This window comes from Micromys minutus (assembly GCF_963924665.1).
Source record: "Micromys minutus genome assembly, chromosome: 29".
NCBI lineage: Eukaryota > Metazoa > Chordata > Mammalia > Rodentia > Muridae > Micromys > Micromys minutus.
In genome coordinates this window covers 34,168,066-34,181,708 of record NC_137964.1, presented here as the reverse complement: position 1 = coordinate 34,181,708, position 13,643 = coordinate 34,168,066, and the positions used below count along the sequence as shown (strand labels likewise).

The following is a 13,643-nucleotide window of genomic DNA, read 5'->3' as shown; positions in this document are numbered from 1 at the left end:
CTGTGGGGCCTGGCTGCCAGCTGTGAACTCCTTTTATTCCTATGAAATTGTTCATTTCTTTTGCCTGAGCACACACATGGAAGTGTGTGTGCAAGTGTGCGCGTGTGCATATGTGTGCGTGTGCATATGTGCACGTGTGTGTGTAGTCTCAGCTTTGCACTAAGGACTCTCAGCTTCTCTATCTGATGACCTGTATCTGCGGTCCCACTGTTGACATGGATTTTGCAGTCACCACACCATGGAACATGAGACATGTTATACACACAGGCTACATAGGACAGCTACCAGACCTCCGCAGAGAGGGTGGCTGGGCTCGAACCCTGAAGGCTGTGTGGCAGAAAGGAATGGAACGGTTTCAGATCAAACCCAACGCTTAAGATTAACCAATAGCATGCGTCACGGCTTACACACTAAACAGATCCAAACTCTCTCCTCTGCATAACCCCAGGCTTCCCGCCTCTCTGCCACCCAGCTGCACCTGACAGAAGCTAAGTGGCCAGCAAAGGTGGCTGTGGCCTCCCCTGGTGGGTGTTAGTCCTGCATCTAGTCTGACCTCATTCCCTCAGACCCCATCTCCTCTGTCTCTGTCCCTTGACCCTAGGGTCCCTCTGCTGATTTTCCCCACACGTGCCAGATGAACGCTGATCCTTCGCCTCTGGACTCGAGTGTTGCCCTGTCTCTTCCAGGGGTCCCGCTAAGAGTAGAAAAGCCCCCAGGGACCTGTGAGCCTCTTGACTCTGCTGCATGGGCACAGACCCTCATGCTCTCAAACTATGACTCGTTTGAAAATTCTTGCCCTGACAGACATGGAAGGTTGGGCCTAGCCTTTTAGAAGACAGAGACAATTCTGGAAGCTATGTGGCCTTCAGAGTAGGGGAGACCCAAATCACATTCAGGTCCCGCCTTGTCCCTGCATTGTGACTCTGAGGAGTCTGTCACCATTTTGAACCTCAGTTGCTTCATCTGTAAAATGGGAGACAGATGCAACTTTCCTCACTGTGCGCACAGCTCAGGGGTGTAATGGTGTTCTGTGGCTACCTGACATATGACTGTTCTTGTCCTGTGACTGCCTGGCACATAGTGGGTGTTTTTGTCCTGTGGCTGCCTGGCACATAGTGGGTGCTCCTGTTCTGTGGCTGTCTGACAGATAATGAGTGTTCTTGTCCTGCAGCTGCCTGGCACATAGTAGGGGCCATCAGGAAAAGGTGTTCTGTTCCCAGCTGTCTCCTACCTGCCCTGTGCAGTCGTAATGCCTCCAGGATATGAGAGCCTGCAAGCTGAATCCTCAGTGCTGGGATGTCAAGAGCCGGGGGTTCGTTGGCTCCACCTTGGTCCCCATTGGGCTGTGATGGTGATGGAGTCCCCTGCCCAGCCTTGGTTTCCGCTGTGGTTGGCACGAGACAGTGGATGAAATGCAGCTGAGACCTTCTCAGCAAGCTGATAAGAGCATCCTGGAACCAAAGCAGACAGGGAATCAGAGCCAATGTCTCAGGGGGATCCAGTTGGGCATCTGGACGTTCTGCAAATACACATTCAGCTTGGGGACCCGCTGTGTCTCTCATTCAGGACCTTGTACTTAGTGGTTTATGATCAGGGAGAAAAGGGCCTTTATAACAGCTCCTGTGGACATGTGGGGACATTGAGGCATAAGAGAGGCCACTGAGGGGACCAGGTCAGCCCTGGTAGAATTACCCTGACTGAAAACTAGGAAGTAGAGCTTGTTAACAGGTTAAGGACGTCTGTATGCGTCAGTGCTGGACCCTGTTGCTTACACCAGAGGTGATGACTTGGGGAGGAAGGTGGGTGTGACTAAGTCTGATGGCACGGACAAAATGGGCCTGGTGACCCGTGGGTGTCCCCAAAGGTCTGCAGCTCTCTCTGGCTTTGGAACTGGGAGGTCATCTCTCAGGAGTGGCTGGGATGGTGGTCCCTGTGCTGTCGGTCAAAGTCACACGGAACCCAGCTCACTCACCATCTGCAGCTTGATTTGGGCACAAGGAGCCTTCCTCTTCACTGCAGCAAGGCTGCTGGCAAAGGCCCTCCGCACCACACGACTCCGGTGCAAAGCCTGCTGGGAGGTGCCCTCAAGCCCCGCCACGGCTCGGCACACAGGAGGCAGCTTGGCCCGGGCCTGGAAGAGTCTCTGCAGCTCCTCCCTAGTGAGGAAGAGAGAGAGGTTGTAGGGGACTCTCTAGGAAGCTCACCCACGTGGGAGAAAGGCATAAGCCCCTCTGTTTACAACACTCCTGTCTGTGAGCCTTTGTCTCCGAAAGGATGGCTCCTTCCTCAGAAGTTCTCTCCTCCTATCCAGGAGCATCTCCCTCCTGACAATCCTACCAAGCCTTCCACATCCTGAAGGCCCAGCCATGTTAGTTATCCCTAGAACAGGCCAAGTATACAGTAGGCACTAACTGTGATTCACTGCTACATGATAATAATGAGGTACCAGGGCTCACACTAAGCAGTCCCCTCTTTCCTTCAGCCAGACAAAACTGGCCTCTTCTAACATGTATGGTGAGGGTACCTAGCTCCCTAAAGCTCCCTTACGAAAACAAGCTGGCTCTGCCCAAGGGCAGAGATACAGAACCAACCTAGGTGTCCGGCAGAGGAATGGATAAAGAAATGTGGCTTATATGACAACAGAATTCTTCTTAGCCACGGTGAAGAATGAAGTTAGATCACTTTACAGAAGAGTTAGCTGTAGCTGGAAAATAATCATTAAAAGACCCCTGGTCCATCTCAGGAAGACGGGACCACTGCTTTCTCTCATCCGTGAACACTGGACTTGATAGAGATTTGAGATCATGTGTGTGCTGATTGCAAGACTCGAACCCCTTTGGGAGCAAAGAGGGGTAATCATGGGGGAGGGGATAGTGAGGTGGAGGCAGTTAAGAATGGACCCAGAGTGTGTCACATGCTACTTGGTGGTCACCATCCACTCCTTCAGCTAGAGCAATCCACAAGGGAGTCAGGAAAGTGGCTCAACATAATCCTTCCCTATACTTCTCAGCAACATATCAAAGTTTCTTTTCTTTTTTTTTTCAGAAAAAAAAAAGGCAGTTGCTGATCCAATGGGTGGAGCTCGGACCCAGGGACTTGGTACTGGCCCAGTGTCCCCAGCTCTTTCTCCCCATGAAGCAACCAGGGACCTGTTCCCACTATTGAAAACCTCAGGTTCACTCCAGCCAGAGCCCTAAAGACTCAGGATTTAGACCGAAGTGTCCTGGCTCACATAAGCCCACCAAGGTGCTGGGATGGACCAAATGCATGAGCATGTAGCAGGATCAAAAAGAGGCATAGCGCACAGTGTGCCGACAACAAGGTCTGACCAGGATGTCGAGCATCAGCACTAGGAGTCACGAGCCTGGGGTGGACATGTCAGGTGCTCCCAACCCCAGCCCCAACCTAACATGGGGTTCCGTTCACTGCAGTAGACGGTGGTTGGAGATCTCGGCCTTTTCCGTTTCTCATGTGACCTTGGGTAAGTCCCAGGTTCTCTCCGGGAGACCAGGAAATAGCTTGAGGAACACACAGCCTTCAGAAAGCCATTGAGCCTGTAGGTGGAGCCCTAGAGACCCAAACACAGTCCCGGTGGGCCCAGGGTGTCCCATATGAGCAGGAGGTCCCTGAATCACAGCGCATACATCCCCTGCCTGAGAAGCACAACAGGTTTGCTGAGTCTTCCTCTTGGTATGTCTTTGACTTTACGGTGAAGGAAGTCATAGGAGAGAGAGCAGCTGCTCACCGTCACCCCAGTGTCCTAGAGCCCCATCCGCTGACACTCCTTTTGCCATATTCCCAGTCTGGGTCTCTGAAACAGCTGGGAACACCTGTGGCCTTGTGGGTTTGGGCTTTCCAATAAACTCTGATCATAAGACCCTGAGATGCTGGCAGCTTCCCTTAGCATCAGGAGGGTTCAAGCTGTATCCCAGCTCTGCCAGGAGAGTCGATTGACTCTGTGATCAAACACATGGAACTTCACCACTGAAGACGTCTGTTTTCCCATTTGCAAAATGGAGGTTCAGATACCAGGTTCCTCTGAGCGTGATAGGATAGGACACAGTGTGCAGTCAGCATATACTCCTTCCTGTTCCAGCTGCCAACCCAAGACACCAGCTCCTCCCACTCTCCCCGTGCTAGTCTCTACCCCATTGGGTTTCCAGCACTGAACCTGAGAGACACGCGACCCTCACAAAGCAAGCATTTTCTATTAACCTAGAAGCAGAGTCTGGATTGCTACAGGCCCTCCCGCTAGTGCTTCTGGGACTAGTGAGCGGGGTGTGCGCGAGAGCTTTTCCAACTGCTACAAAACATATCATTTCGGTTTTATGAGCCCCCCAGGTTCTAGGATGTCCATAAAAGTTACTCCAGGCACATCATCTCTCAGATACTTAATGAAAGGTGGAAAGCCAAACTGCGGAGACATGGCTTTTTAGCTGTGAGCTGACTCCCCCGAAAGCCGGCTCTGCTCAGCTGCTGGGTCTCCTCTGCCCCGGGGGAGACATTGTGCAACAGCAATTGGTGTCATGGCCTTTGTTCTGCGGCAGACAGAATGGGATTTCTAGACTGCCATTGCTTACTGAATTGTGGCTGAACAGAAGCAGCCATAGGGATCAATGCCCCTGCCCCGTCCCACGTCCACATTGGCTCACCTTTTTGACTGCTGCAGGATTTGAGGGGCCTCCAAGGCTGAGAGGTTGGGCTTGGCTCTTCGAAGCCAGCCTGTGAGGTCATAGCGCACAGGGTCCCTTCCCAGCTGGTGGAAAAGCTCACAGTGAAGGGGCTGCTCACAGGTCCGCATCGAGGGTGGTTCTGGAATAAGATGGTAGTACGTGTCAGGGGGTGGGGGGTCTGTCAGGGACATGTGTACTGTTTGTATACCCAACCACAAATTTTAAAAATAGTTAATACGTTTCTAGACAGCCAAAGCTGCCGGTTCCTGGTAAACACACTCTCCACATTTGTGAGATGCACACGTTATTTCCAGGGGAAAAAATTATCCCTTTTTGTATTCTTAAGCTGCAGATACCTATTTGGCCCCAAACATCACAGAACACACAGTCTGTGAATTTCCTGTATGTACCCAGCAGTTACCCGGGCTATTACATGAAGTTTTGTTTAAACCAACTCACATTTTGATAAGCACATTCTTTTAAAAAGAAGCACTTGACCATGAGCCCAATGCGTATAAGCACCATTTATTCCCTGCCATGCATGCAGATAAGTATCTGTTAAATACTTTAAAAGATGTATCCATGTGCAGACTAAAGCCATCTGAAGTGCTGTGGGCCAAAGAAAGACAGCATTGGGAGATGCTGACACCAGGCTCTTGGATACAAAAGACGGGGTTCAGAAGCACAGATGACTTGGCCTTGGGTTAGAGGAAATGCAGATTGCCTGGAATGTATTATTGGAAGAAGGAGCTAAGCCAGAGTCTCTGAGCCTTAGTTCCTGAGTCTGCAAAGTGTGGCTTAAATAACACATACTTCCCAAGGTGGGGAAGGGTCAAATGTATAAAACATTTAGATAGATCCTTGGCACGTGGGACTCACTCAGCCAACGGCAGCACTACCAACACCGTGCACTACAGCCAAGCTTCAGATGATGCTTCGAGTCACAAAGTGTTTGTCTTTGTCCTTACTGTTCAGTGTCATGCTTGGCACGTGGATTATCAGAAGCATTTGGGATGCACGCATTGGTGGATGGGTTGGTGGATGGGTGGATGGATGGATAGATAGATGGATGGATAGATAGATGGATGGATGGGTGGGTGGATGGGTGGGTGGATGGGTGAGTGGGTGGGTGGATGGGTGGGTGGGTGGGTGGGTGGGTGGGTGGATGGATGGGTGGATAGATAGATGGATGAATGTGTGGATGGGTGGGTGGATAAATTGATAGATGGGTGGGTGCATGGATTGATAGGCAGATGGGTGGATGGACATATCTGAGAGATGAAGTTTTATCCTGTGTTGTCTCAGTCCTCCATTATCCCCCCCCCCATAAGGCTGGATCTCCAGGCAGGGTCTTTTCAGCTCTTTCTGCTCAACCCCTTGAGACAAATTTATAAGATGTGACTATCCAGGGATGCAGATTCCCTGGGGTCTCTGGTATTTTGAATGAAAATGGCGCTCATAAATTTCACAGATTTCAATACTTCACTACCATGGAGTGGCACTACTTGAAAGGATTAGGAGGTGTGGCCTTTTTGGTATGTCATTGTAGGGCAGGGGTGGCCTTTGAGGTTTCAAAAAGCTCATTGTAAGCCCAGAGACTTTCATTTCCTGCTGCTTTCAGATCCAGACGTAGAACTCTCAGCTACTTCTCCAGTGCCATATTGGCCTGAATGTCATGTTCCCCACCATGGTTACAATGGACTAAACCTCTGAAACTGTAAGCTGACCCCAGTTAAATGCATGTGTGGTATTGCTATTTGGTTTTGTTTTTGAGTTTTGATACTTGGTCATGGTGTCTTCTCACAGCAATACAACAGTGACTAAGTCAGGCTCACTAGCCCATGTGAAAATACTCAGTACCCATTCCAGGGTTCGTTTTCATGGGCTCGGAGCTTATCAGGAACTAGAGGTATAAAATTTCTTTAACCAATATGTCTGAGTTGATGTGCCTATCTTGGCTCATCTAGGACAAAGAACAGAGTTTCATCCTGGGAGAAGAGGGCCTTGGAGCATCCTGCTCGGAGTTTCTGGGATTATCAAACCTAGTGGAAGAAAGGTTTACAGATATCAGTAAATTCCTTTCTCACCCAGCCACGCCCTACAGAAGGCCCTGTTCTTCCAACCCTACCTCGAGTCTCTGTTGCTTTAAAGTCCAGACTGAGACGACACTGCATTTGAGAACCTCATTTCTTTGGATTTGCATCATTGAGTTTTCACATAATCATCAATTTTGTGTCCAGAACCTGAGCACCTAATCACACTCTAGGGGCTGCCTCTGTGAGGGGACCAGCCCAACCTGCTCTCTTCCACAAGGAACTGGCCCATTCTGAAATGGGTGTGGCTGACGCAAAAGTATGTGATGTCAGATGTCTAATCTATTTATCCATCCATCTGTCCATTTCAAATACTTCTGACAATCCATATGCCAAAGAGTAAATGTATGGCAGATAGTGGTACAGATAACATGAGGTGTTGTTTTACACAGGTGATGATCACAGAGGGTCCCCAAGATTCAAAGGAGGCAACAAAGTCTACCCATTGTGCTAGGGTGTGGCTGAAGAGTGCCCTGGTGCATGGAACTGACAGTACACAGTACATTGCAGGGATGCACATAGAATGTTTGAGGAGCAGGGAGATCAGTATAATTGTGTTCTGTTCTATTTTCATGCCCACTGCCCGAGATGAGGTCCTATATTTTTAAAGAGTCTTTCAACTTCATAATTTGAAAGGCTTTAGGTTCAGCATGATATGGGGGTTCTCTGGGATCTCCCTCGATACATCATACTGTGGTAAATGTGTGTGTGTGTGTGTGTGTGTGTGTGTGTGTGTGTGTGTGTGTGTATACCCCAGGCCTGCAATACACTTGTAATCTTGCTTTAGGAGCATTACAGTGTACACACACATAGACTATGTTAGTTATAATGTACACACAGGTAGACTATGTTAATTATAATGTACACATAGGTAGACAACTTATATATAGGTAGACAATGTTAGTTACAATGTACACACAGGTAGACTATGTTAGTTACAATGTACACACAGGTAGACTATGTTAGTTACAATGTACACACAGGTAGACTATGTTAGTTACAATGTACACACAGGTAGACTATGTTACTAATATACAGGCCTACCTCACAGGTGTATGTGTGCCTATGTAAACATTGTATTTGATCTGTTTTTCCCTCTGTATTCAATAGAAGTCAGCACATATTTGTGACATCCTGACACAGACCCAGGCATCGTCCTGACCTAGCAGAGAGCTCAGGGCCTTTCATCACTGACATAGACAGATTGCCATGTCAAGGCAGGACTCAGGCCTTGTCCTCACCCCCACCTCCCTTACCTTCAGCCCCAGATGCCTTCTTCTCAAAGGCTGCGCGCAGACGCTCAAGCACCACGCTGTCACTGGAGCCTTCCACCCGGACTTCTTCATCTAAGACCCAGAAAAGGCCCCCAGCATCCTCAGTACCTCTTCCAGCTGGGAAGTGGACCTGAAGGGAAACCGAATGTATGCAGAGGGTCGGTTCTGGGTATCCCTTCCCAGCCCTCAGGAACCTGAGAACCTGTTCAGGCCCTGCTCTCAGTACTGAAGCCAGGCACCATCTGCAAAGGGTCTAAACTCCCGGCTGACCTTGGACAACCTACTGTGCCCCCTCTGAGCCTTGTTTCCCCATGTATAAACTGGAGCCTGAAAAAATCTTCCCCAGAGGTTTGCCTCAGGAATTTCAGAAAGGTGTGCCTGCTTGTAATTCCTCCCCAGACACACACGGGGAGCTGAAGTGTGTGCATAGCCAGCCTGCACCCATCACGCTCTCTTAGAACTCTTGGTATTTCATTAGACTGAGATCTCAGGAAATAAATTTAAAGAGACAAGCACTCGAGGAATATTTTAGAGAGCATAAATGTGAGTCCACAGCAGACATGGAATTTTAAAGCTAGCCATAGCAACCTTCCAGGAAATCTGTGGGCTTGCACTGGTATATGAGGCAGGCCCAGTGAGGTTTGAGTTGGCACGAGAAAACAATGGGCTGAATAATGTGGACATGGGGCATGGCGACAACAGCCAACCCTGGGTGACTGGGACCCTGGGATGCCTAGCACTTGAGGCTCTCAGTGCTGAAGCAGGTGCTCTGGTGACATTTCTATCTCCAAAGCAAGAGACACATCCAAGATCTCATGGTAAGGGCAAAGCCTAGAGGACCCTTGGATATCCTCACTGCGGCTGAGATGGACAGCTAGCCCATCCTCAGGAGAGGCCATCAGAAGCCACAACGCAGGGCTCTCTGACCCTACATTCTCCCAGCTGGCGTTCCAGACAGATGGATAAGAAACCCTGTAGTGAGAACAACTCTAGACCCTCTAATGGGAGTCTTGGCACCGAGCCACTCCCGAGGACTATGGAGGAGGAAGCTCTACACGGGAGTGTGACACACTACAACCATCCTTGGTCAGCAGGAGACAGGATGAAGGCGTGCAGCACGCCATCTCCTAAGGGAGGAGAAACGCCACTGGCAGGAAGCTTCTGGTCACCCTCAGTGACAACTGCTCTCTGTGTGGCGTTTCTGTGAGGTTATGCCTGCTCAGAAAAACATGCTGTGCCCACTCTGGAGGAGGACAAAGCGAGGCTGAGAGAAACAAATGATGGGCTTGAGGGAATCAGACTAAACCAGCTGAGCCCAGACTGCAGACTAAACCAGCTGAGCCCAGACTGCTCCATAGCCTCGGAACTTTCACACCAAAAAGAGAAGGGCAAAAATAAATAATAATAATTCAGGGTCACAGATGGAAGGTTGGCAACAAGGGTGAGCTGGGGTACACGTCAGCAGGCTCTGGGAATGAGAAAGATGTCCGAGTGAGGCCTCTCCCACAGATGCCTATCTCAGAATCCTTCTGGCTTCAGCAGGGAGCTGCAGGAAACCCCGACTGGCTCCCACACATCTGTCTCTCTCTGATGTGGGGCCAAGTGGTCTTAGGCTGCAGGGCATTCCCACATCTACACTGCACACCAACATCTCTATCCCTGGGGAATCCAGGGATACAGAGGTTCGAGAATGGGCGTCTGAGGTTTCCTGTCTGAGAGCCCCACGTTCCTGGGTCCCTGCTTACCTGAGAGGGGTTCTGATCCACCACAGCCACCGTGGTTCCTGGGGAAGACTCTGGGAGGTCAAAGGGCACGGGAATGCCTTCCTGAAATTCATAGAAAGTAACCATTAGAGTCCCCTCTGTAAGCTCAGTGGTTAGGGAGGGAAGATTCCATCACCAGTAAGCCGTTCTTCAGAGTTATGAAAAATTGTTGTGAAATTTGCACGTATCTGCTCCAGAGATATGGCCAGACCAAAGTGCCTTCAAGTCCCCTAGAGACTTGTGAGCAATTGCAAAAAGGCCTCTTGTGCCAAGGCTTCAAGGCAGTTTATTCTATAGACGTATGACCCTCCATGATAACAGATAAACAAGTGTCATTCTCAGTTTTCCATGGGATGAAATCAAGGTTCAGAGAAGGTGGTTATGTCCTCTAAGGACACACAGCAAATCTGCCAGAGTTAGAATCAAACTTTTCAACCCACAATTACTCATCTCTGATCCATGCCGGCTGCAACCAAAGGAATGACTGGGATTTTTGTGCTGGTTCTACTACACACAGAGAACAAGATGGCTGCTGTTGCCTGCCCTGGGGCACTCACTGGAGGAGTACCTGGGGTCTGGACCTTGTCACCCAAGTGGTGGACACACAGCGTGGTCACCTGGATGCATTCTCTTTGCTGTCTGCTGGTGCTGTGTACTCCTCTGTGCTGACGGTTTGAGTGTGTCCCCTCTGATGGTCAGCAAGGGCATGTGAAGAAAGGGGACTTTTGGGGGCGACTGGGCTGGATGGCTCACGTGTTTTCGGGGCATGGCTCAGTGTGTGTGGCTGATACTCTGTTAAAATGGCTGCTGTCCTCCAGAGCTGGAGCCAAGTGCTCTCTAGGAGACTTGGGCCATCTTACCCCTGGGCACGGGCCTGGGAGACCCCAGCCCAGCTGACACGCACGTACCTCTTGGTATCTCTCCAGAGTAGAGACAAAGGTCCTGTGGTAGAACAGCAGCTGCAGACGTTCCTGGGCATAATTGTAACACAGCTCCTCGAAGGTGGCTGCCCGGTCCTTGCCCTGGTGCCGAGGATTTTGAAAGCCTGGGGTGTCGACCACCATGATGGAAGCCATAGACAGATGGTGGGAGGAGAAGGATCTGGGTAGGGGAGAGAGGGGCTCTGAGCTAACATGGAGTCTGATGGGTTGAGCCTCCCCCAACTAGCTTCAAACCTAAGCTCACCGTTTACAGACTGTGTGACTCACCAACTCCCACCCCAGGCAAGTTACTTAACCTCTCTGAGCATGACTTTCCCTGGCTGTTAAATGGTGACAGTGTGAGCTGGTCCCCAGCTGCAGTAAAGGAAACAGGGTTTAGGGGTCAGTATCAGCCCAGATGTGAGGGTGTGGCAGGATTTCACCAAACGTGACTTTTCACCGGGTCCCAGGTCAGAAGCTGCCTGAGATTGTCCCTCTCTTTCCCCGGGCCACACTGCTGTTAAGAAACCATTTTGTGAATGTTTTACAGGGTTGCTTTAAAATGCCAGGGGGTGGCTTTCACCTCCTTGGATGTTCCCAATGCTTCTGTCAAGGGTGAACAACCTGAGATACTCGAATCAAAAGACAAGATGGGATAGAAAGAAAAATTCTGAAGCAGTCCCTAGTGGGCCAGCATCCCACTCGGTAACAGAGGGGCTGTGTGTCCCTGGGGAGCAGTCTGACCTCTCTGATGCTCGGCTATGAGATGATTAAAAGTAGAAACTCGCTCCAAAGGCTTCTGGGGGACACCCAATGCTGTGACGGCGCAGCTTGGCCTATGACTGGTGCTCAGTGAAGTCATCGCCCCCCAATCATCTGCAGTCAGAGCTAGAGAGCAGGCTTTGAACCTCGGTGTTCACTTCTGTCTGTGGAGATTTTCTATGTCTAAAACGGGGTCAAGTGGGACAGCCACCACGGAGACCACCGTGAGAAGTGGGTGAGGGTGGAGAGGCAAGCACGTGCCGGAGCCCATAACTGACCTGGCGACCTTCCTACTTACTCATCAAAGCCTCTATTGTGGAAATGCCAGCCCGGCCCGCCACCCAGGAGAGGCGGCTTCTCTGCCTCAGTTCACTCCCAGCTCTGAGCACAGCCCTCCCTTCCTTTAAGCACAATGATCCCTTGGCTTCCAGATGAGGCGTCTGTTCTGTGCCTCAGATCATGCTAATTACTTAGAGATAGGCGAGTTGCTTCCAAGGCCCTGGTGACTGGAGATCCCGGCTGCTCTGTTGCTACGAAGCAGCTCATCCTTTAACAGGATTCAGAATCCTAATGATGCTGTGAGCCCTTGCAGAGAGGGGGATCCTCTCCCCGAGTTCCCCACGGGCCAAGCTGGAGCTGCTCAGTGGATTTCTGAGGAGGCTGAGCTCAGAGCAGCCGCCCCAGAGGCTGCCGTACCATACCGTCCTTGTCCCCACAGTTAGCAGGGGAAGCTAGACAAACCAATGACAAGGGCCGTTGAAGACAGCAGCCGCTGGCAGCATCTTGCTGGCTGACCCCTCCCATCCGCCCACCACACACCTCTCTCTGTCTCACCTGCACAGTGGGCTACAGTAAACACTACAGACATGTTGAGTCATTGTGGCTGTCCCCAGGCCTTAGCAGCTGTCCCCAAATCTGTGACTTTTATTGGGGTGTGTGGGGGGGTGAACATACGTATGCATACATGTGTGCATGGTATGTATGCACCTGTGTGTGCCCATGTGTGTGTGTGCAGGACATGTGTATGATGTGTGTTTGTATGTACATATAGAAGCCAGAGATTCTTGTCACATGTCCTCCATTGTTCTCCCCTCTACTTTTTGAGGCAGGGTTTCTCACTGAACCTGGAGCTCAGTGCTTTGACTCGCCAGATGATCTGCCTGCCTTCACCCCCCCACCCCAGCGCTGGTATTACACATATGGGGCTCCATGCCTGGCCCTTTCAGGTGAGCGCTGGACTCTGAACTTTGTCTCTTTGGCTTTAGCGGGAACAACTTTACCCACTGAGCTGTGCTCTCAGACTCTGGTATTTTCACAGTGAGAAACTTATTTCACAGTATTGCTTGTTTCTTCTAATCACAAGGTAAGTCCCGGGGAAAAGGCGGCTTTAAAGTTGTGGAGACCAGAGAGGTCAACAGACTTGGTGAAGTCACACAGCAAGGAGGGATGTAAGTTCAGCTCTGCTCACCTTTGAAGCCCTTCCCCTGTTCAAAGATTGCCACTGTGTGAGCTGACCCTGGTTTGTTCCCACTAAGTTCTGCAAGAGGTCTGGCCTCAGCCCGACAAGAACACCGTTACCTGTTGATGAGGGAGACCACAGCCATGAAGAGTTCTTGGTACAGGCCAGAGGCCATTCCCTCCACACACTCCACACCTGTCATCTTCAGCCCTGGCAGGGGGGACAGAAAAGGATCAGTGACTGGAGGTCATGACCTCCGCCAGAGCCAAGGGCATCAATACCAAGTAGCCAGGGTCACCAGAGTGAGGAGACACCCACTCTGTGCTCAAATAATGTGCCCATAGTTTTAGGATGAGTAACAAACATCCGTGGTCCTTATAATTTTCACCAATGTTTCCATTAAGAGGCTGAGCATGCTCTGAGGTAAGGAACCATCCTGTTGGGGCACAGGATGGAAGGAAGCACGTTCATTTGGCCCTTTTCATACTCAGACCGATTGCTTCACTCCTAAGACTTAACTTAGATGAGATGTTGGGGAAACAGGGTAGTCTGGCTTCACAATGCCCTCTGATCACTTAGATTGGCCAGAACCACTTTGTTGCAATAACTCGACATCCAGGCAGATGGAATGGCCACATAAGGAGTCTCTGTCTACGCAGAGGTGGAAGCGAGCCAGGCACAGAGCAGAGGAGACGGCAG

The 13,643-nt window shown here is 50.5% G+C and overlaps 1 protein-coding gene across 2 annotated transcripts in view; it reads right to left on the bottom strand.

Moving 5' to 3' along the window:
* The window catches only part of MYO18B (myosin XVIIIB), a 199,813-nt gene that overhangs the window by 137,273 nt on the left and 48,897 nt on the right, over positions 1–13,643 (bottom strand). For both annotated transcript variants that reach the window (XM_080940828.1, XM_080940829.1), the window contains exons 14-20: positions 13,064–13,154; positions 10,712–10,904; positions 9,786–9,866; positions 8,023–8,170; positions 4,653–4,812; positions 1,973–2,156; positions 1,232–1,451 (exon numbers count right to left, since the gene is read on the bottom strand). In XM_080940828.1, the coding sequence (XP_080796954.1) occupies positions 1,232–1,451; positions 1,973–2,156; positions 4,653–4,812; positions 8,023–8,170; positions 9,786–9,866; positions 10,712–10,904; positions 13,064–13,154 (1,077 nt within the window). The remainder of the gene's footprint in view (positions 1–1,231; positions 1,452–1,972; positions 2,157–4,652; positions 4,813–8,022; positions 8,171–9,785; positions 9,867–10,711; positions 10,905–13,063; positions 13,155–13,643) is intronic.